Below are 21,488 nucleotides of genomic sequence, written 5' to 3' on the forward strand. Positions count from 1 at the left end.
TCACAGAAGCATGGACTCTGTTAATACCTGGTTTAAATAAGAACTTCTGAAAAACCTGAACTCTGGTCTTCCCCAACTTTCTTGAAATGTCTGGTAAAGGTTGGCTTGAGCCTTCCATGTATTTTCTACCTGTCTGCCCTCCTCACAGCTGAGTTGTGTGTATGGTATTCCTTGGTATCTCTCCTCTTTGATGTTCTCAATTCAAAATCTTTTTCTTTCCTTTTTCTGGCATCAAGATACATATCCTGTGAGTAGAGATTTTTCCAAGCATGCCAGTATTGTTGGTGACATTGGTGTCCTACTTCTACCCTCAGGTGTGGTCTCTCTGCCACTTCCCGTTTCTGCCACTTCCTAATTCTGCTTGAATTCTGTTTTCAGTTCAGTGCAGTTCAGCCTTCTCCCCCCATCTGCTGCTGTTTGCTCAGTCTGCTGCTGGACACCTGTGGCTAGCAACAGAGATGTTGGATGTGTTCAGATACAATTTTTCCACTGGTGGCCTCCCTCCCCCTGCCCTGCTTGCTCCATTTTTGCTGTTAGGATACAGGTTTAAGTTTTCTGGTGCTTTTTATCTGTGTCAGTGGCTGTTGGCCATTCTCTTGTGTCAGAAGATAAACTTTCATGCAGACTGCATGGTTGTGGTGATCATCTACAAAATGATCTCATATTAATGCTTTCTTAAGCTCACCATTGTGTTGTGTGAAAAGAAATCAGCACCCAAATTCTTAAAAGATAGAGTTTTTGTTAGCTGGAGGCAGTTAACCCTAATGAGGGCAAAAACCCTGTGATACCCTAGAAAGCCAGGGATGAAGGAAAATTAGGATGAGAGATCCAAATCACTACCAAGAGAGAGAAACAGGTTCTTCATTAAGAAAAAAGGTAAACCTTCTAGGTCATCCACAAATGATTACAGTTGGGCTAGGTGATCTCAAGAGGTCCTTTCCAGCCTAACTGAATCTATGAAACACAGGCATGAGGAGTTAGGTCCTCAGGAACAGCATACTTATCACAACTAAAGGAGGTTTTGAGAGAACATGACTGAGCAGAGAGCATGAGTAAGTCTTACTGACGCTTGCACAGTGAGAACCAAGTGAGGGGGAGACATGGTGTGTTGCTGAGAGGGGATTGGATTGCCTACACCAAGCATGATCCTAATTCAGAGGTGCTGTGGTGGGTGCTGATCTCACACAGTCTGTCGTTGTATGATAGTTCACCGCTGCAATAGGATATATTTGAGAATTTGAGCTGCATCATAGCTTCAGAGAGAAGGGTAGGGCGTGTGATGCAGCTTGATCTACAACTAGCATAATCTGCTTGCATGATTTATTATTGCCATTAAATTTGTACTTTATTGTTGTTAATTGATTGGGCTTTGTTTACCTTTGGTAGCCTGCCTTTCATTTGGGAAAGGCTGGCAACACTATCTCCTTCTCCTCCTCCTGTCCTCCCCTTTTGCTGTGAATTGAATAGCTGTTAAAATCCTGGCCATGCTACACAATGAAAATAAAATTAGTCTTTTAGCAGTTCTCATGTGTGTCATGCCCTTATTACAGTACTAGTAGGGCTGGAAGATGATGCATTGTTTTTCTTCTGCTCTTCAACGTCCCAGTGTTAACAGCATTTCTTGGTGTGATCTTTTGTTTGTTGTTAGGTCACTTTGACACAAAGTGCTCGTGTGACAGTATGCAACCAAGCATAACTAGGTGCATATGCCACAGATGGCAGCTGCAAGGAAAACAAGGCAGGCTTGATTTTCTCCACAGGTTTCAAGGTGTTCTCGAAGCAGCTTCTAGAAAGCTGTTTTGTGCCTAAAGGGAGTTCATGTTTATATACACATATATATTTATAAAGCTATAGTAGCTGTAACCTTTTAAATATAGCTGGAATCTCCATCAAAATGAAGAAACAAAAGAAATCCCACTCTGTGCTACATCGGTGTCCTTGTTCAAACATAGTAGGATTTATAGCGGTATTGGCTGTGCAAAACCTAAACAACATAATTCTAAGTAGCAGTTTGTGATTCTACCTATGAGGGAGCATGTTCAAAACATCTTCAAACCTTAAAAACGGTTTAAGAATAGTGTTGAAGTATAGGCTAGGAAAAGCTGGTAATCAAAAAAGCTATTGCAACTTAAAATTGATAACCTGTAACCTATAAATCACCAGAAAGCATTACAATGATAAATAGATGGTGCAGAGCATTCTGTGCAACACACATTTTAATTTCCTAGGAGTGGAATTTCAGTAACAAGAACAGAAGTCTTTTATCTTCATTATTTTGCTGACTTGTCATAGGTCTCCATTGAGTAGCCCCTTCTCTCCTGGTGATAGTATCTTGCATGATGACAGTTGCTGGGAAAGAGATAGTATTTCTGGTGTATGAGGAACAGAAGTTATCTGTATCATGTATGCCTTTAAAAATTCCTGATAGTGCTTTTCTATGTGTGCTGCTTACCTGTGTGTTGATCTATACATTTCTAAAATTCCTTTCAGAAGTGTTCAGGAGAGCACATTCTCATTTTCTGTGGCAGTTTGATAGGAGTTGTTTATTAACAATCCAGTGTGGCAAGATCTGTATTGCTTGTTAGCAAATCAGCTGTTTCAGCCTCCTGTGCTGAGAATACAGACTTCTAATCTGGAGTCCTGTTGGTTCAAAGTTCTGGTTTGCCCGCAATTAGATTTTTTATCATGTCATTTTCAAAAGGTTTGAAAAACTGTCAGAAATATGCTATTGCAGATACAGTCACTAGAACCTGTTCTATAACTATTTATCCTTTATTTACTTTTTGCCTGCTGAGTCCAAAAGTCATGAAATCCTTATTCATGGACGTGACATTTTTGGAAGAGCATGCCTGACTTTTGTGGTGCAGCTGGGCTGTTTTACATTACAGGAAATTATTCCCACTTGTAACCCTGGTGCAGATTCCCTTTTTACTGAAGGGACAACAGCCCAAGGAAAGATGAAAGATGTCTAAGTGTCTTAGCATTGTGCAGGGTAAGACTAAGATAGAGAGCCATGGTACTGAATCCATTGCAGAACAATTTGGTCCCATCTGACTTGCCTTGCTTTCTAGAAGCAGCTGGTTGGTATCTAAGCTGAGAGGCTTAACCCAGCCACGAGTATAATCACCCCCAAACTTGTTTTATATCATCTCTTGCAGAATGCTTCTAGGCAGATTTCAGTGGTAATATTGTCAGTTCACAGGGCATATTAATTATATTATAGTTTGGCTGTCGTTTTCCACAGGCAGTAACGGATTTGCAAAGTCTGTCCTAGTTGTCCTGATTCAAGCCCAGTTGTCCAGGCTCTCAGTACCTTTCCCTTCTCTTGTACCACAGTGGACTTGTTCTCAGCTGTGCCAAAATGACTTCAAACATCAAAGTATGTAGCATATGGGTGAGCCAGAGTTTTGTCCAGGTGTGATATGATTACTGTTTTTGAAGGACATAAGTATGAACAGCCAATGTAATTGGGGGAAAAATGTGTTCAGAAACAGGTCTTTTGGTCTTCAGTGTCATGCCATGGTGACTTGTGGGACTTTGCATATGGTTTGAGCTGGAGGAAAGCCCTTGCTGGATGACACACCAAAGCTGTAGCTGACATTCAGTACAGAGGAAGCTACAAAGCAAAGGCAGTTGGAACCTCCCCAAATGCTGCAAGAACAAACTGTGACATTTTCCCCCTTGTTTTTATTTGATTTAATGATTTGGCTTTAAGTCAGTTTTTGTTTCGATTGTTTCGTTTCAGCTGAAGAGCATTTTGCCCTCTTCCTTTTCTCCTTCTCATCTACTGCATTTCTATCTGCATGCATCCTTGCTGAAGCATTTCTTTAGTGGAAATAAGAAGGCAGAAATGCCACACCGTGGGGGTGTCAAAACTACAAGGGCAGTTTGTGGGCTATGTCCCCTAAACAGTCTGGGGGGTATCCCAAGGTCCTGATCATGCCACTTGGGAAAGTAATTACTAGAGTCCTTGTTCCTGGCATTTGTGAGTGTTTGTTCTGGGGAGACCAGGTTGGATTCAGTTTATGGGTGGCACTTGGTGCACAGAGGTCTGGATGTAGCTAGCTGTATCCTGACCTACATTTCAATTGTAGTCCTAGAGTTCCCCCAGGTTTGGGAGCTGGGCAGTGCTCCTGGCCCTGCCGTGTAGGCACACCCTTTGGGAATGGCCCCAGTGGGAGTCTTACAGGGTTAGTCTTTACCCTGTATCTTGCACTCTTTTAAACTTCAGCTGAAACTGCCACACCTTTCCCCAGACTCTTGCAGAGCTCCTTGCTACAGCCTTGGAGAATCCAACTCCGGTTCATGTAGGTTTGGGAAACTACAGCTGCTCTTTTTGCTGTTCTCTCTAAAACAACTGGGAATCTTTGAGAAGGGAATAGAAAAATTTATAGCTAAAGTAGTTCAAAATGTTTTATGAGCTGATCTTCTATATCAGTTTAAATAGCAAAACAACCAGCCTTTCTACTGAGGAATTTAATGCATATCACATCTAGCAAGGCTTTGGTCTAATAAAGGTTGTTTTACTTCTTTAATACTTCATTTTTCATTAGAGGAATGCAACTCCTGAATTTGAATGCACTGTGCTCTCCTTAAAATCCTGCTGTTCTGTCAGCCTTGTGAAGATTTTGCTATTGGATTGGCTTTGAATGCTGCCCGGTTGGCTGGGTGCAGCCTAGTTTATATTTGTTATCTAAATAAAAGAACCATATAAAGTAAACAGTTGCCCTTTGAAGGCTGTGTGAAATCCCTAGTTACAAAAATATTAACCAAAAATTTGAATATGGGAACGTGACAGGATATGAATATATGCTTGTGACACTCATCCCTCCTAGTGTAGGAAATTGAAACAAAATTGAGCCAATTATATTTTTCAGCCTCATTTTAGCCTTCAGTCCTCCTTCTCACAAGTCACTAGAATTTAATTTGGATAGTTCAGCAGAGCTACAGTCAGATGCAGAATTGATTTATAGATGCTGCTATTAGAAGCTGATTATGTGCACATAAAGCAAACTGTGGAGCTCAATTAGTTAGAATGCCTCCTTCAAAGACTATTCTGCAGGAATTTGTTTTATAATTCAGTTCATACTGTATGTGTACTTTTAGATGCTCTTCAAAAATTTGAGAGCACTCCCTTTACTAGGAAAAGGTACTCATTCCATTTAATAACTGTTTTCTTTTATTGTGGTCTGGAAATGAATGGTAGTCAATGGCTTGTGGTTTAGTATGATTTAGTATGTTGCTGGTGCTGTGTATAGAAATTTTCTTGCTTACTGCCCATATACTGCCCATAACTTGTTGGTGGTGACTTCCAGCACCTTTTTTTTTTTTGTTTTGATTTGGGTTTTTTTGTGCTGTGGATTTTTTTTTTTTTTTAAATTTTTTTTTTTTGTGAGGAGACATGGCTGGATCAGTTAAGACTGGATCAGTTGCCTGTAATAGTTCCTCATAAGTTTTTATATATGCAGTTGTCACCATAGGGAAGATGAGAGCATGACTGCAGAGGGTAAAACTGCTTCTTTCTCCACTCCCTGTTTGGACTGGTGGAAGTCCTTTGGACTTGTGGAGCAAGTCCTGGTGAAAGTTACTTGCTGTGTTTGGTAAAGTGCAGTAATTATTATCCCATGAGCATGACTGAAATAACACTGTCTGCTCTTGACACCTCCAGGAGATGCTGGTGTGATGTTGGTGTTTGCTGCAGAGCTCTGATTCCAGATTGTCTCTGAGGGGGGAAATGTATCCTGATAGCGGGGGCTTCAGGGAGCACAGGCAGCTGCTGAGCTTGTCTTCTGAAGGGCTGAGTTCCTGCAGGTCTTGTGGTCAGTGGTTCTCCTCACTGGGCTTTCAGGCTGCTTTGCAATGTTAGCTCTTAAAGGATTTAGCCTGAACAAGGAGTGAGACATGCTTTGAGTTTGGATTTTTTGTTTCTTTAATTGTCACTTTCATGTTTCTGTAAGTTAAAGATGGAGTGATGACACTAATGATTTGTGAATTGTGGTGATCAAACCAAACACACGCAATATTCTAGGGAAATGAACCCAAAATATACCTACTGTGGTTAGAGACAAATTTCTGATTCAAACTAATAATTCTCTCCTTATTTTTGCACTCTTAAGTTGAAAAAAATATGCCTTTGGTTTTGTGTACTAGAAATGTTTGCAGTATGAGGTTTTTAGGTAACTATTGAAAAACTTCAAATTATTGACTAAGATATACCAGTTTGATTTTTCCAAGCTGTTATGGAAGAAGCCCAGTTCCAGTGAAGTATTTTTGTTGGGTCTTAAACTGATTACTAGGAGACAAATATCAAGAAGAAGCCTGAAGCAATATTTATTGAGCACAGCTGGTGATCTATCAAGCGCCTACTGCTAGTGTTCAAAGGCAATTGGAAGGAGGGATTTGCACTCTTGTGTTAGTGTGAAAAGAATGGATCTGACAGATCAAGGACCTTTCAGTCATCTTGCTTTTAAGAAATCCACCTGGTGCCTGCCCTGAGCAAAGAATGTTGTGCTTCATAAGTGTAGTAATAATTCAAAAGGCTGTGTCGCTTTTTTGAGCAGCAAGTATAATCTGACCTATTTGCAATACCAAAACTGAATGGCCATGTGTTTTGGCAGTGTAACACTGCAGCAGTTAGTGTGATGTTAACCTTAGTGTTTAGGCTGCCAGCATGATGCAATCAGGTTTTGCTGCTGTTGTCTGTATGCAAGAAGGTTATCTGAGGTCACAATGGATGATTATAGGGTACCCAGATAAGGTTTCATACAATAAAGGATGGAAAATTCTCATCCACTGTAGTGATCAGGTAATGATTCAGGGTGACATGAAGATACCTCATAAATTATTGCTGTCTTGTGGGTGTTGTGGCAGCTCTGTTTCCCCTGCCTCTCACACAGCAATGAGGACTGGGGTGGTTCTGGAGAGATCCATGTGAGGGTGAGGGTTTGTTTCCTTGCTAGAACACAGGCCAGCTGTAGTGCAGTGTTTGCATCCCAATAGCTCCAGTTAAAGGGCCTGAGGGAGGGGGAATAGTTATAAATCTATGGACTGGCCTTCTTTAAGGGTAAGGGTGTTAAGCATATACTTTTTCATCAGTTGCTTATGAGAATATCATAGGAATTTAGTAGAAATTAACTTCTTCCCTTTTTTTTTTCTTTCTTTTGGGTTCCCCTTTATGTAAAACAAATGAAATTCAGCTGGGTGTGACACTGTTAGGGAACTTGGTTAGGACTTCACAGTTGCACAGGTTGTTGCGTTTCCTGAACAGATATTTAAATATTCCTGATCCATAAGCCACAATGAGCTGTTTCTGTTAATGGAGACCAGCATCTTCATGGGTCCAGCTTAAAGAGTAAAACTGTTTTTAGAATGGTGTAAGCTGAAAGTGGTGTACTTGAGAGCTCAGCTCCAGTGCTGCCGAAGAAAATCACCAGTTCTGTTGCTGTCCACTCTTGACAGCTATTCCTGAGTTAGTGTCCCAAGTAGACCAGAATGGTCAAATTGCTGTGACAAGAAGCTTGTGGACTGATTTAGTTCTTACACAGTTGATTACACATGCCAATGAATTGATTTTGTGCATTAAAAATGTTTTTTTTTTTTTTTTGGTATAATGTATTCTGGAGATTGGGAATTATTTTTCTAGCATTTGACATCTTATTTGTAAATTATCTCTCCAGAGGTTTTAAGCTTGGGCCTTTTTTATTTTCTATGCATGTTATGTGCAAATTCAGCAGAAATATTGCATCTGTCTAGGCTTTGTGTGGATTTTTAAAAGTCTTTGTTAGAGTAGTGGCACATGTATACAATAAATGTTCACTATATCCTGTGCAAGAAGCAGCAGGAAAATGCCACCCAAATGGAGCAAATAATTAGTGATAAAATATTTTGGAATTTGGTGAATTTTTAAACTATTTCTTAAAGCTGAGTAAATTGTTTGTTGTTTTTTTAAAATTACTTTATTTATTTATGTATTTATGCTATTAGGCATAACATCTTTTAGAAGTCATTAAAAAGTTGCTCAGGTCACAACATGTCAGGGTTTAGGCTCATGTCTGGTGTTGTCGCTGTGCTTCACTGCTAGTGAGCTCAAACTTTGGATGGGATATTAAAGGTACCAGCTGGCCACCCCTGGAGAAAGTAAGGGTTATGACCCTGGATCAGAGCAAAACACCACCCCTCCCCAGAACAGAACAGGTGTCCTAGAAAATGTGTTCTCTTTCATTTAAATGGCTTCCACTGTATGCAAAACTAATGTTTTAAGTACTTTGATCCCTGCTTTTGCCTGTTCAATTGTGCTTCTCAGAAATAGCCTGTTATTTTTTAAGCTATTTGAATGAGAATGTAAAGTCAAGTAAGATTTTATACTGAGTGTTTTTTCCTCTCCTGTTTATTTTAGATACTTCAAGAAATGTGAAGGCATCTCCAGAAACAGCTGAAATCTTTTTTCAGAAGTTAAGAAATAAATGTGAATTCACAATTTTGGTGACCTTAAAACAAACCCATTTGAATTCAGGGGTTATTCTCTCTATTCACCATTTAGATCACAGGTAAGTACTGATACCTGTCTGCTGGCTAATGCAAGTGTATGAATTCATGCATAAAAAATTGACCATAAATTAGAACAAAATTTTTGTGTAGCAGATAACTTGTAACTATTTATAGTGCTTGGATAGGTACATTGTGCAGATTTGTCAAAAGTCACAGGGGAAGGTCAAGAGGGGTTTTTCTTTACATGTGTCTTACCACCAAGGGCATGGAAAGCTAGTTCTGCATTGTTGTTTGTAACCACAAAGAGCAGATTCTCAGCTGGTGTAAAACTGTCCCTGTGTATGTCACTATACCTATGCTGACTGACAAAGCCTGGCCCTGTAAGTCCCCCTCTTCATTGTTTTTGACAATGCCAGCAGTCTTAAAAAAGAAAAAAATATCCTCCAGTTATGGGTTTACATCTTCCCGTGAATGGCAAAGCACTTTACTCAAAATGTTGTCAACCTTAAAAAACTAAAATGAATGACACATAGGATTTAAGGATTATCCTTTCAATAGAATCAAGACTGCTAGAGAAATAAGATACTTTTTATATATATACTTGAGTAATAGCTATTAAAGATAACTGCCCTATCATTCTCTGACAGAATAAAAAGGAGTTTTCAAATGTGCACTTTCTAAACAGTCATTAGCGCAAGAAACAGGTGAGCTCTGCTTTAGGTTCCTCGTTATTTTTATTTTCTTGTGTACCATCCCATAATTCTTTCTTGACAGTGTCACTACAAAATAGCAACAACAACAAAAAAGACATGTTCAAGCACAGCAAAATGTCTGTTTCTTTTACATAAGTGTAGAAGTTTTCATTAGGAAGCATGGTGACAATTATTTTGTGCTGGAAGATGCTCCAGTCAATTTCTGCAGAAGAGGCCTCATCTTCTGCAATTTGGCTGTTTGTAAAAAAACAAACAAAAAGACCAACCAAAACACAAACCACAAAACAAACAAGAAGAAGGACAACACTCCCAAGGATCATTATGCCAAATTTATAAAAGGATTTTCGTACTTGTAAAGGAGTAGTTAAATGTCTCATGGATGGCATTAGATGTGCCCTTAGGCTTTTAATAAACACATTCAGGTCTCTTCTGTGCTAGGGTTGTATGGAGAGATGTCTGTGTGCCAGAGCAGTGCTTGTTCAGTTGAACTGTGCTGAAATGAGGGCTGACCTAGGTGTGGGTAATACTGCAACCAGACAAGCACCTTGTGTAGTTTCTTTTATGGTTTTAATGTTCTTTTAGGATGAATGACAATAAAGACAAGAGAAAGTAGATGTTAAAAGGAAGCATTTGGATGGCTTATATTCAATGGCTGCTTCTTCAGTGCTGGATCTCCACGTCTACCTCTGACCTTGCCCACCTCTGACCAGGGACTTGGCTATAGCAGTTCTTTTAGTTCTTAACTTTCTGTGAAGTCTCTGTCACAGCAGTCATTGTAGTTAGTGGGAAAAGCAGCAATGCCACACCTGACTGGCACTAGCTTCAGCCTTTTATCACACTGATGCCAAAAAAAGTTGCACTAGCATTGAGCTGCTGCCTTGCAGTTCAGTTTACAGAGGTCAGTACTAGCTCTGACATTTCTGCAGTGAGGAGCTGAATGAGGGTGAGGAAGGCTGAAGGTGGCAGTACCTGAATGATGTAATTAGTTATCACACAAGTACCTTTTCATGTGCTTTATTTTACAGAGCTTTCATGGCAACTATTGGTTCTAGGGTAAAACCATTTCTACGGTACAAGAAATAAAATTGTTTAAGAAGTGGGAAAAGGTGCATTTATTAATACTTGGTATTTTTGAAAATAAGTCAGAGTAAAAACTCATTCTCTCTTTGCATGGATCTAGGGGTGTTGGTGCAATTATGTGAATTTACGTTAAGGGCATTTCCTAAATTGTAGGGGTTTTTTAAATGTATAATTTTGTTTATAAACTTAAAATCGTTTATGTGATTCAGAGTTGACTGTGTTGACTGATTCAGTCTGTGTTGTCTAGTTTTATGAAGTTGTTATTTTTGTCCCTTTTTGCTGGCTCCCTTTTGAGAATCATCAAAAATGAATACTTCCACTGAGGCATGGTCATGCAGCTATTTAAGGCTTTGTGTCTTAAGAAGTTAACAGGGCTGGTCTCACAAAGTTTCCCTTCTAATGTCATGTGTTGAATGCTGTCCTTGGGCTATCAGAGAGATACAGAAGTTCTCCATGTAAGTCTCAGCCTTCGGCATTTGCTGAGGCTGGGCTGTTTTTGTCATCACAAAAAGATGCTCCTGCAATGATCTACTGAAAATATAGTAATCTTTTCATACTCGCTTAAGTGCTTTGTTCTTTTCCTAATTGAGTATCAAAGCTGACTTCCCCTCTTACAATGATGATGCATTTCTGTAGTATTTAATGTATTAAAATATTTTAAAATTAGTCTTAAAGTGAAAGAATCTGAAACAATACCTGTAACTGTCCTTTCCTAACTTGCCCATACATTTCCACAGACATTGCTTTTTCCCCAGTGATTAGAGCAGCCAAGGAGTTCAGGCAGCAGTAGTTTTGGGCATGGTGTGGAGGTGATAATTTCAGTGGTGTCAGGGAATTCAAATTACACATCAGTAATTGTTCAAATGAATTTCAAGCAGCTGAATGCATCTTTTATATATGGCAGATTTATATGGCATATGCCTGAAAGATAGAAGTTATAAATGTCTTCTTAGCTTCAGGGCTTTACCTTGACCAGAGACAGTGCCTTGCCTAAAATGTTTTGTACTTCATGGTAGCAAGGTAAATATTTTTAATTGTGTTAATGAAGGGATAGCTAAAATTGAGTAGAATCACTGTTAAACACTGATTGCTCTGTGATTCATCTTTCAGTTTAATCTGTATTATCCTCCACACTTCTGAATTTGTCTCACCACCTTCTCGATGGAAGAGTCAGCAGAGAGCTGATTTTGCTCTGTAATGGGGTTGTAATATATGTTTAGTCTTGCTGTTCCATCATATATTTTCATTTAATCATCAACAGTGGAGGTGATGATAGTAAAGCTTTTTCCTCCTTTTGTGGTTAGATGGCTTTATGTAACTAATCTTACATTCATATCTCTTGAGATACTGCATATTAAGCCCTTAAAGGATGGAGCTGCTGGATTGTAGTTTAATGATTCTTTCCTTTGGTTAGTGCTTTGTATATCCTGCAATAGAGAACTGAAATCAATAGTATGTTATGGACAGGCATTTCCTACACTTAATTTGTATCTCTACTAATTTATTCAATTTCTGCCTTCCTTAGCATTTGTTTTCACAGCAGTTGGTGTCTTGTGATTATCTGCTGTCAAATGGGCTGTACTGTACAACAGTTTCAAACCTCTTTCAGTATGTAGGAGGAACTTATCTGTGACATTTCTCTCGTACTGATTTATTCTACAAGGAGATAAGTTGCCAGAGGTGAATTCCCGATGCATGAATTTTGTTCTCTCATTTGACCATTGTATTAAAATAGAGGTGGAACTGTACGTTCCCTGCTTTTGATGTATGAGTGTCAGTATTTCTGGACTGCAGTGTGAAGTGTCCTCTCTGACACCACAAAATCTGCTGCAAAACTCTTACACTGAGAAAAGCTTTCAGTATTTACCACTTAAGCCAATATTTACTACTTAAGCCAATAATTGCAGAGCAGATGTTAGGTAATATGGGATTAATTTTCAAACGTTTAAGCTGTATATGGCTGTTCCCTGTGCCAAAAGAGGCAGTAGCTTATTTCTGCTTTTTAGAAATAAGCTGATCCACTTCTGCTCCACGGTGTTCTTTGTTGGAAGAGAGAAGGTAGTGTTCTGTATATTGGTTTTTTTGGTATTAAATCTTAGTTTTTATTTTTTACTGGTCTGATAGTAATTATGAATGCACTGGAATTTATGCGTAACAGCTTTTGAATTCCTGTAGTGATTTTAAACTTCTCTGCAGTCAGTCATTTATTCTTTTGATGCAGTTTGCATGTTTCATCAAAGGTGTCAAAAAAAGGTATATTCATTCATTCATTCATTCATTCATTCATTCATTCACTGCTTTTCCAATGTGTGAGAAGATTGTGTGGGACAAAGGATTCTCTCTGTAGACACTGACAGCTTGACCAGGCTCTTTGTCCCAAAAGAAAAAAGTTCCTTGTTTGTGTTGGTTTGGGAGATTTAACTTCTATCCCTGAGCATGGTGTTAGATGGAAATATTTGTAAAGCAGCTATTTTATGTTACACTCTGTTTAATGCCTTTGTGGTGTTAGGAATGACCTGTTTGAGTTTTGGCTGCAAAGATTATCATAAAATTGATTGATGCCATGTCACTCTTGCTTGGATTTGGGTTTTTTTGTTTCAGTTTAGCTTATACTCTGACCAAAGAAAAAGAAAAATAATTGTCGGTAGGATACAAGTTTCTGTAGTTCATGCACCTAACTGTTCCATAACTTTTTGTTAAATCAAGTGAGGCCAGCCTGTCCAGTGTAAATCATTGAAGTGCCAGCTAATCCAGGGTGAATAGTCTGAGAACATCTTACAGAATGCTTATATGCATGTGGAACCTATTGAATTGAGATTAGTAACAGGCCTTCTTGAATTTGAGCAGAAGATTTGTTTCTTCCTGTGATGTTGAAAACTGGCAATGAAATAGCTGAAATGTGAGTTTTGACAGATTTTGTTTTTCTTCCTATGTTGTTTATAAGGCTTTCTATGAGCAAACAAATAACGGAGAAATCTGTATTCTTTTGGGGTAGGAAATGGAAACAGTTATGTTGAAACTGCCTTTTCCTTTTACTAATATATCTACTAGAAAGTTCTTTATTGTATTTACAGTCCTCTTGCTCTCCTTGGAGAAAATTTGTCAAGAAAAGGGAATGAGAGGCATGGTTTATGCCATTTGTTTTTACAGTGATTGAGTTGAGAAAGTTCTTCCCTTGTTGATTTTTAGTAGAAGAGGAAGCTTCAGGCAGGCAAGATTCATATTCCTGGGAATGTGAATATATATTAGTGAGAACAAAATGGAATATATATTATATATTGATAAATGAAGCTAGTGGTAGAGACGAGAGGAATGAGAGCAATTGCTCAAAGACATGAACTAGTGTTTCAGAATTATTTCTTAAATTTGGGAATTTGATTTCATATCCATGACCCAAATAGGAACAGCATGGGCAATGTGCTGTAATATTGGGGTTGGATTTTTCCAAGACCAAACCAACACCTTTTGCAAGAACAGCTTTCCTTGGAGTGCTTTGAAGAGCTTGGTGCTTCTGCTTTTGTTCCTGTTTCTGGCTGCTTCTAAGCTCCCATAAGGGTTGTGGAAAAGCCAGCTGGGAGCCTTGCCTTGTCATCAGCAGTAGCATTGGATGGGCTGGAGGATCTTGCTCTTGTGATGGCCATGGGCTCTTGGATCATAGCACTAAACCCAGCAGAAGCTATGAACACTGCTGTGGGGGTAAGGCAAGATTTTGCCTCCCTGATTTGGTTGACCTCAGAATTTGGGAGGTAAGCAAAGAGGTCTCTGAGGTGAGAGGCAGGGTCTTGACTTCAAAGGCTTCCAGACCACAGCAGTCCTACTGAAATCAGATAAGGGGCTGCAAGGAGTTGATAAGAGCAATATCTTACTGACACACATTTTTTTCCCTGCCTGCTTTATTAGTTTGAATCAGGCACAGACACTGAGTTGGAAAGGATTTGAACAGCCTCACATGTTTGTTTCCCAACTTCCACTTCCACGTCAGGTTCACTTTCCTAGCTGCTGCCTTGTGCTTCTTTCTGTGTGGAGAGAAGCTGTGCAGCAGTAGCTTGTGCAGGTGCATGTGTGTGGGTGATGCCTCTCTGCCCTACTGTTATGTCTTGCCTGGCTGTTCCCCCCCATGAGCATCCCAACAAGGAGGGTGTTCCTCCATGCATGTCCCAGTGCTGGCTCCATCACCTGAGCACGTCATGAATGCACCTTCCCCCTCCACAGCTGTTCTCCAGATCTGTCCAGTGCAGGGAGCAGTGCTGTGCTGAAACAAAGCTGAAGTGCATGACTGTTTTTGTGGTGGAAGAAAATAAACAAGAGAGATGTAAATGCCAGAATGATCTGTTGGTGTCTGACTGGGGTGCTTCAGAGGCGTTTTCCTCACAAGGTTAATTTCTGCTCTGCCTGATTTGGAGCAGGAAGTTGAACTTTTTTTTCCCACCTTAGTGCCCTGAGAAATGCCATTCTCCTTTTGTTTGCTCTCCGCTTGATGCAGTGCTGATGCAGATTTCTTGGCAGTGCCTGCCAAGGGCTTGCTAGTAAACCAAACAGTGCCGAGGCTGGAGCAGTGGCTTGCTGCTGTCCATTTTGCATAATTGTTAGCATCTTCCTTGGCATGCTTCTGTCTCCTGCAGTTAGTACCCTTGCAGATGATGCCAGGGAAGTCTGTGAAGCAGCATTGGCCCAGGCCTGTTCCCACCAGTCAGTGTGGAAAACCCATCAGTTTCAGAGAAAAAGTGTGAGAGATCATCAAGATGGATATGAGTTGAAGTGGAGCATCAGTTTTATAATAGAAATTTGAGAGAATGGTTTTGCTGTCCTGCTGTTTATATGATCTGTGTTGATATGGATCTTCTAATTTTTGAGCTCTCTTCACTTGGGATTTCTACTTTCATATATGTAATAATCATGGCATTAAAGATATTTGAGAAAGTTTCCCAGAGAATCTTATATTTGCTCTCTCTCTCTCTCTCTCTCTCTCTCTCTCTCTCTCATTTTCCCACTTTAGCAAGGATGTCATCCTAGACACCACAAGCTTTGCTGTGAGAATATTTGTTTCTGTCAAAAGATTTGGTTTTAATGAATGGATCAATGTTTTTGAACAAAAATGCCCCAAGTCAGAAAATGACAGTCTGGCTTTAAAACTACATTCAGCAAAGGAAAGGTCAGAAATGGAGTTGGTGGCATTCCTGCCCATTGTGTGCTGGCATTAATGGCTACAATTTATCCAGAAAAGCAAAGAAAAATTTTTAACTAATAATTCCCTGATGAAAACACTAGTCTTCTCTTGTCTAGGTAGGGTTCTAGATGGAAAAGGATAAAACCAGTAAGATCAAGCAGTAATGTGGGTGAGAGGTGGGAACTAGATTCTTACAGGTAAAATGAAGCGACCAATTGACTTTTCATATAACCACAGAATCATTTCGGTTGAAAAAAATATAATCTGTCTGGGGATATTTTGGTGCCATGTTGTTCTAGGGGATGCACTATGCAATAAAAACTTGTAGTTAATGTTTCATAACACTTAGTGTTACTTCCAGATTAGGTGTTCTGAAACATAGAAGAATAAAACTCACGCTCCTGACCACCCAGTCATGATACCACAGAAAACAGCAAATAATGCATTGCTGAATGTGGTAGTGCTGCATGAGTTGCTTTTATATCTTCATAATCTACTCCTAGCAGAATTGCTTGCTGCTATTGTACAATGAGGTCTACTTTGTAGGATCTCCTTTTTCTTTTTTAATGTTTTATGTTAATAAACTTAACAAAAAAGGCACAACTTCGATAGCAAAAATCTTCAGATAAAGATTTTTTAATAAGTAATGGAGATAAGGGTTTTAATTTTTTTTTCTTAAGTACATATTGCTCTTTAACTTTATTTTTTTGCCTTTTTCTTCCAGTGTAGGTCAAAGAGACATGAAGAAATATTTTAGCATTATAGGTATAAGTGTGAGTAGGAAAAGTTAAAAAACCCCACCACCCTGTAATAAATTCATAAGCAGAAGACATGATATTTTGCCTTTAGCTTCTGAAGTACTTGTCTACATGGTGTAAATGCAAGTTGAAATTATTAGTTGTGTGGAGTAAGTGTGTGCATTTGTTGTGTGAGAAAGGATGCAAAATAAACAAGTGAGCCATCAAAGACCTGGCATTGCCAATGCTGCCTGTTAGCTGGAATGGCCATACCTCCCTCTTCTCAAAGACATCTACTGTGTGCACTGAGACCAGCTGGTGTTTCCCCCCCTACATCTCTAACTTTTTGCTGTACATCCTGACTTTTACTTCCAGAGTCTCCCTTGTGCTCCTCTGTCACCTCCCAAAGAGCAGGTCGTGCCCAGGCTGGTGTGACCACATGCCCTGTGGATGGTCATTAGAGCTCCACAGTGTGCAGATCTGCTGAGTCCCAGCTCTTACCTAGAAGTTACAATAGATCAGTGCTGAGCAGCAGAGCAAACATCACTGTTTTCTGTCTCAGATTCCTCCAGGGCATTCAAAACAAATTTCTTCCTTTTACCGAGCCAGGCTCCTCCCTAGTCGGTACATTAGGGATCACTGGCTGGCTGGTTTCCAGGCAGAGCAGCTGATCTGATGCTGTGGCCTTGGCTGTTGCCTTTGCAGTGATTGTGCACACACAGAATGATCTACAGAGGTGTAGTGACCTTTTTTTCCAGGTTGGCATTTTCTTCTCTGCATGTTGCACATAGCAAAATATAAGCACATGTCATCTCCCTGTGAAGTTAAATCCAAGTTTACCCCAAGGTGGGTGTGGTTGTTTGGGGGGACTTAAAATCAGGTAGGCTGGTATTGATTAAACAACCACAGAGATTAGGATTTTAGAAAGAGAGGTGCAGGTTCTGCTGTTGTGTTGGGTTTCTCATTGTGGCTTATTTTTCACTCCAATAGTCATTTGCCTTCTGCAGCATAGAAGACCTTGGAGCTGTTGGGAGAAGCATCAGTGATGTTTAAAATGGGATATCTTTGGCTCCTGCTCTCACTGCAATGACTGGGCTGGGCTAGGCTGATGTGGACAAGGAACTGGTGATTCAGCTGATGAGGTTCCACTGAAGCTTTTCAGTAATGAGATTCTTGGCTAGGAGAAGACTGCAGTAAAATGCAGTTAGTCTTTCTTTTGGGAGCAAGTCCTTCAGGAGTTGACAGCACCCTCCTTTTTCTCTCAAATGATTAGTGATCTGGACTCTACCGGGAACTATAGAGTGGTTTTATCACCAGACATGAATTTCTAAAATCCAGGTCTATTTGTTAATGCTTAGTGTATTTTCTGAAAGATTCTTCCAAACCTTTGGAAATCATGCACCCGAGTGTTACAGCCTCATGGATGGAACAAGAAGCCTCACTGTGGGCAGACTTTGCATTTTCACTCATATATATTTGTCACTGCTGAGTCTTGTCCCATCTCCTGAAACTCATGAGGCTGAGACAGAGCTGTGTAAGTCCAGGCAGTTAAACAAATGTAGAAAAGAGGAATAGCAAGCACAGCATTTTGTAAAAAAATTGAGTAGAAATGATTCACTTTCACGTCTGTATTTCAGCATTGTGGCATTTGTTCAAGCTGAAAGCAGTATTGCTTTGGCTGTCATTTCACTTGCTTTTCTAATTGTGTTTTGCTGCTGCCTCTACAGATTATTAATAAACCATAAATGTTTCTCCTAATAATTCTCCTAATGGCTGTTATTTTCTTTTTCATTTTGATGCGTGTTTTCTCATTTCAAAGGTAGTTATATTTGTTAGTTTACCAAATGGAAGAACAAAAGATATTGTCTGTGAATATCAAAACAATGTGTTAATCACCATTAAAACAAAACCACAAGTGTCCACAGTTTCTGTGCAGTTTTGTGTAGGAAAATTTCCTTGCTTATTACAGCATTATTGATTGTCAGCATCCTCTCTCAGCAGTTCTTAATTAATGAAATTTATTCAGCAGTGGAAAATCCATGGTTCATCTGCAGAGGTTTCATTATCTTACATTCATAAGGGCAACACAAGTGTTTGTTTTATACCTTCTCTGGTGATTGTATGGCTAGTAGTGTAGTTTCTTCCCTGCCTGCATCTTTGTGTGCTGCCATCAGTTCTGATATTGACTTGGAATGAAGGAGAGCTCTTAGTTGTACCAGCAGGTAATGCTTCAACATATCCATGCCTTTTGTTTTCCATTTATTTTTGGCAGCTGGGTGGAGACACTTAAAAGTTGCTGGAAGAGTCAAGTTCTCTAATGTTCCCCTCTCTTTCGGGTTGAGAGTAACCTTATTTTTATCCTTGGAGCTTGAGTTATGAAGGAGGTGATTAAGTTGACTGATGTCCTGCCACTGTTGTGCAATTTTTCCAGCCAGGCCTTCAATTAGTTTCCACTTCTTGCCAATGCAAAAATTTTTTTGGGGCGATGAGGAGGTAAATTGATTATAAAATTTTAATCTTACTCCAGTTAATTGCTTTCTTGATACTGGGGAGGAAGAAGAAATTGTCCTTTGCTGGTTTTGCAAAAAAACTAGTTGTTTTTGTGCTGTTGGTAGGTATGTTCCACTGTGGAACAGCCTGAAGGAAGCAAGGATGTGCAGTAAGCCTAGCCTTCTCCTAGGGATGATGATTGTACAGGATAGTTTTGATTTGGTCTCAGTTTTTAGCTTTGATTTGGTCTCATTTTTACTCTTCAAAACCACAATCATTGTCTTTTCTATCCCTTAATATAGGTAGTCTGTTAAAGTAAATGGCATCACCCATGACATGTGCACTCAACTTACAAGCCACTGCCATGTCTGACTGCAGCCACAAAAATAGACCAAAACAAATTGTCCATTCTCCCAGTTGTTGTGTATCTTACTCCATCTGTTATTCTCCTTACTCTTTAACTTTAGGTTGCAAATGATTGTTAGAGAATCTCTATTTCTGTTTCTCTTTCCTGTGTAAAAATAATTTTCTTGGGAAATTTTAAAATGAGAAACTTAGTACTGTAAAAAGACAAACGGTTAGTCAGGCTTTTTCCCAGAAGATGTCCGACATGCGAGACAGCCTGTCTAAGAACTGAGTTTGGTTGTGGTGTACTTTTTAAATTGAACAGCTGGAATTCCACCATCAAAGCTTATATTTGCAATCTGCCAGATGCACTTAGCACAGCTGCACTGTTGGCTTTTTGCTAAATATATATCCATATTTACATATATAGATGTGTATATATGTGTGTACACCTACCCTGCAAATACACATACTAATTTAACAAAGCAAATAAATACACATATATAAATTTTTCTGAGGAGTTAGCATTTCTTGATTTTATATATATTTGGAGAAATTTTATTACAGAAAATGAAAGAAGATGGAACAGTTCATATAAAAGCCAACAAAGCAGTGTTCAGTCTCAGTCTTTACTTCCCTTGGTAATTACTAATGATGTGGCTACTGCAGAACTTAGAGTTGTCTTTTGTGCATTCCGATCTTTAGAGTATTCCTACTGTGCTTTCATTGTATAAAGCAATTATTTATAATAGTGTAATTCAGATCATGTTATGGAAAATTGTTTTATTAGAGGAAAACATATTTGGCTTGGAATCTTGTGTAGTTACATGAAAGTTTGAACCTGCTATTATTTGTCACTGAGAAGTGAGATGCAGTGGAAATCTGAAAAGGGTCTACTTTTTTGCCTTTGTATCTGCATGTTTTTCTTCCTTTTTTTAAATAGTTCTTGCATGATGATGAGAAGATGTCTTATGTAAAATGTTGCTGTGCTGAAAAGAATGGTTCATGACATGATGATGCATTTGTGGTACAGGTACCTGGAGCTGGAAAGCAGCGGTCATCGAAATGAAATCAGGTTGCATTATCGTTCAGGCAGTCATCGCTCCCACACAGAAGTGTTCCCATACATTTTGGCAGATGATAAATGGCACAGACTTTCCTTAGCAATCAGTGCCTCTCACTTGATATTACATGTGGACTGCAATAAGTAAGTAAAGAGTACTGTTTTATAAGAAGTTGTCACATTTGGAATATTTGAGCTCTGAATAAATTAAATGATAACAATGGGATTGTATTTTCCTGTTCCTTTTCAGAATTTATGAAAGAGTTGTGGAGAAGCCTTTCATGGACTTACCTTTGGGTACAACCTTTTGGCTGGGACAGAGGAATACTGCACATGGTTATTTTAAGGTATGCATTCCCTGAAAGATAGAGTGGAATAAATTATTAAAGGGATTGAATCATCTTTCATATGATGAGAGGCTGAGAGATTTGGAATTGTTCAGCCTGGAGAAGAGAAGGCTCAGGAGGATCTCATCAGGGTGGATAAATGTAAGGCAAATGAAGATAAGGAATCCAGACTTATCTCACTAGGGCCCACTAACAGGCCAAGAAGCAATGGGCAAAACCTGAAACACCTGAAATTCTCCACATCAGAAAACAGTTCTACTGTGAGGCTTGTCAAAGAAAGACGACTATGGAGATAGTTAGAACTGTTTGGACACATTCCTAGGCAATCTGCTGTAGCTGGTCCTGCTTGAGCAGGGAAGTTGGAGTAGATGACCTCAGGAGGTCATCGGTTTGTGCTCAATCAGTTTGTGCTTCTGTAATCATAACACAGCTCTAGGATTGCTTTGAAATTGCTCTTTGGCCTTTGCTATTGGAGAGCAGTGTACTGGCTACTAATTATATCTTAACTAAGCACGTAAAATCTGCCAGCAAGCATGGGATCTATTCTTCTGGGTGAAATCATCACTTTCCAGACATCATAGTTGAATTTCATGCTGAAGTCTCCCTGAGTTCTTAGCAACATGCAGCTCTGCAGCTGTGCAACAGACATGTTGTTTGTCAGCATTTTGCAAGCTTTGTGGAAGAATCCCCATCAGAATTTGTTGTGGTCTAACCCCAGCTGGCACCACCTAGCCACTTGCTCACTTCCCTCCCTGGTGGAATGGGGTAGGGTGTTGGAAGGGTAAAAGCTAAAAATTCATGGTTTGAGACAGAGTTTAGTGGGTAAAGCAAAGCAAAACAAGGAATTCATTCACCACTTCCCATGGGCAAGCAAGTGTTCAGCCATCCCCAGGAAAACAGGGCTCTGTAATGGTTACTCGGGAAGGCAAATGCCACCACTCCAAACGTTCCCTGCTTCCTTCCCCATTCCTTCTGAATGCTGTGCCTGACGCCCTATGGTCTCAGATATGACCTCTTCTTTGGTCAGCTGGGGCAGCTGTCCTGGCTGTGTCTTTCCCA

The 21,488-nt window shown here is 39.6% G+C and overlaps 1 protein-coding gene across 1 annotated transcript in view; it reads left to right on the top strand.

The window, feature by feature from the left end:
• Window positions 1–21,488, top strand: part of NELL2 (neural EGFL like 2) — a 136,003-nt gene that overhangs the window by 10,217 nt on the left and 104,298 nt on the right. The window contains exons 3-5 of the mRNA XM_074539825.1: window positions 8,396–8,546; window positions 20,053–20,226; window positions 20,333–20,429. Coding sequence (XP_074395926.1) covers window positions 8,396–8,546; window positions 20,053–20,226; window positions 20,333–20,429 — 422 coding nt within the window. The remainder of the gene's footprint in view (window positions 1–8,395; window positions 8,547–20,052; window positions 20,227–20,332; window positions 20,430–21,488) is intronic.

The sequence above is a fragment of the Zonotrichia albicollis genome, chromosome 4, assembly GCF_047830755.1.
Source record: "Zonotrichia albicollis isolate bZonAlb1 chromosome 4, bZonAlb1.hap1, whole genome shotgun sequence".
NCBI classification, from domain to species: domain Eukaryota; kingdom Metazoa; phylum Chordata; class Aves; order Passeriformes; family Passerellidae; genus Zonotrichia; species Zonotrichia albicollis.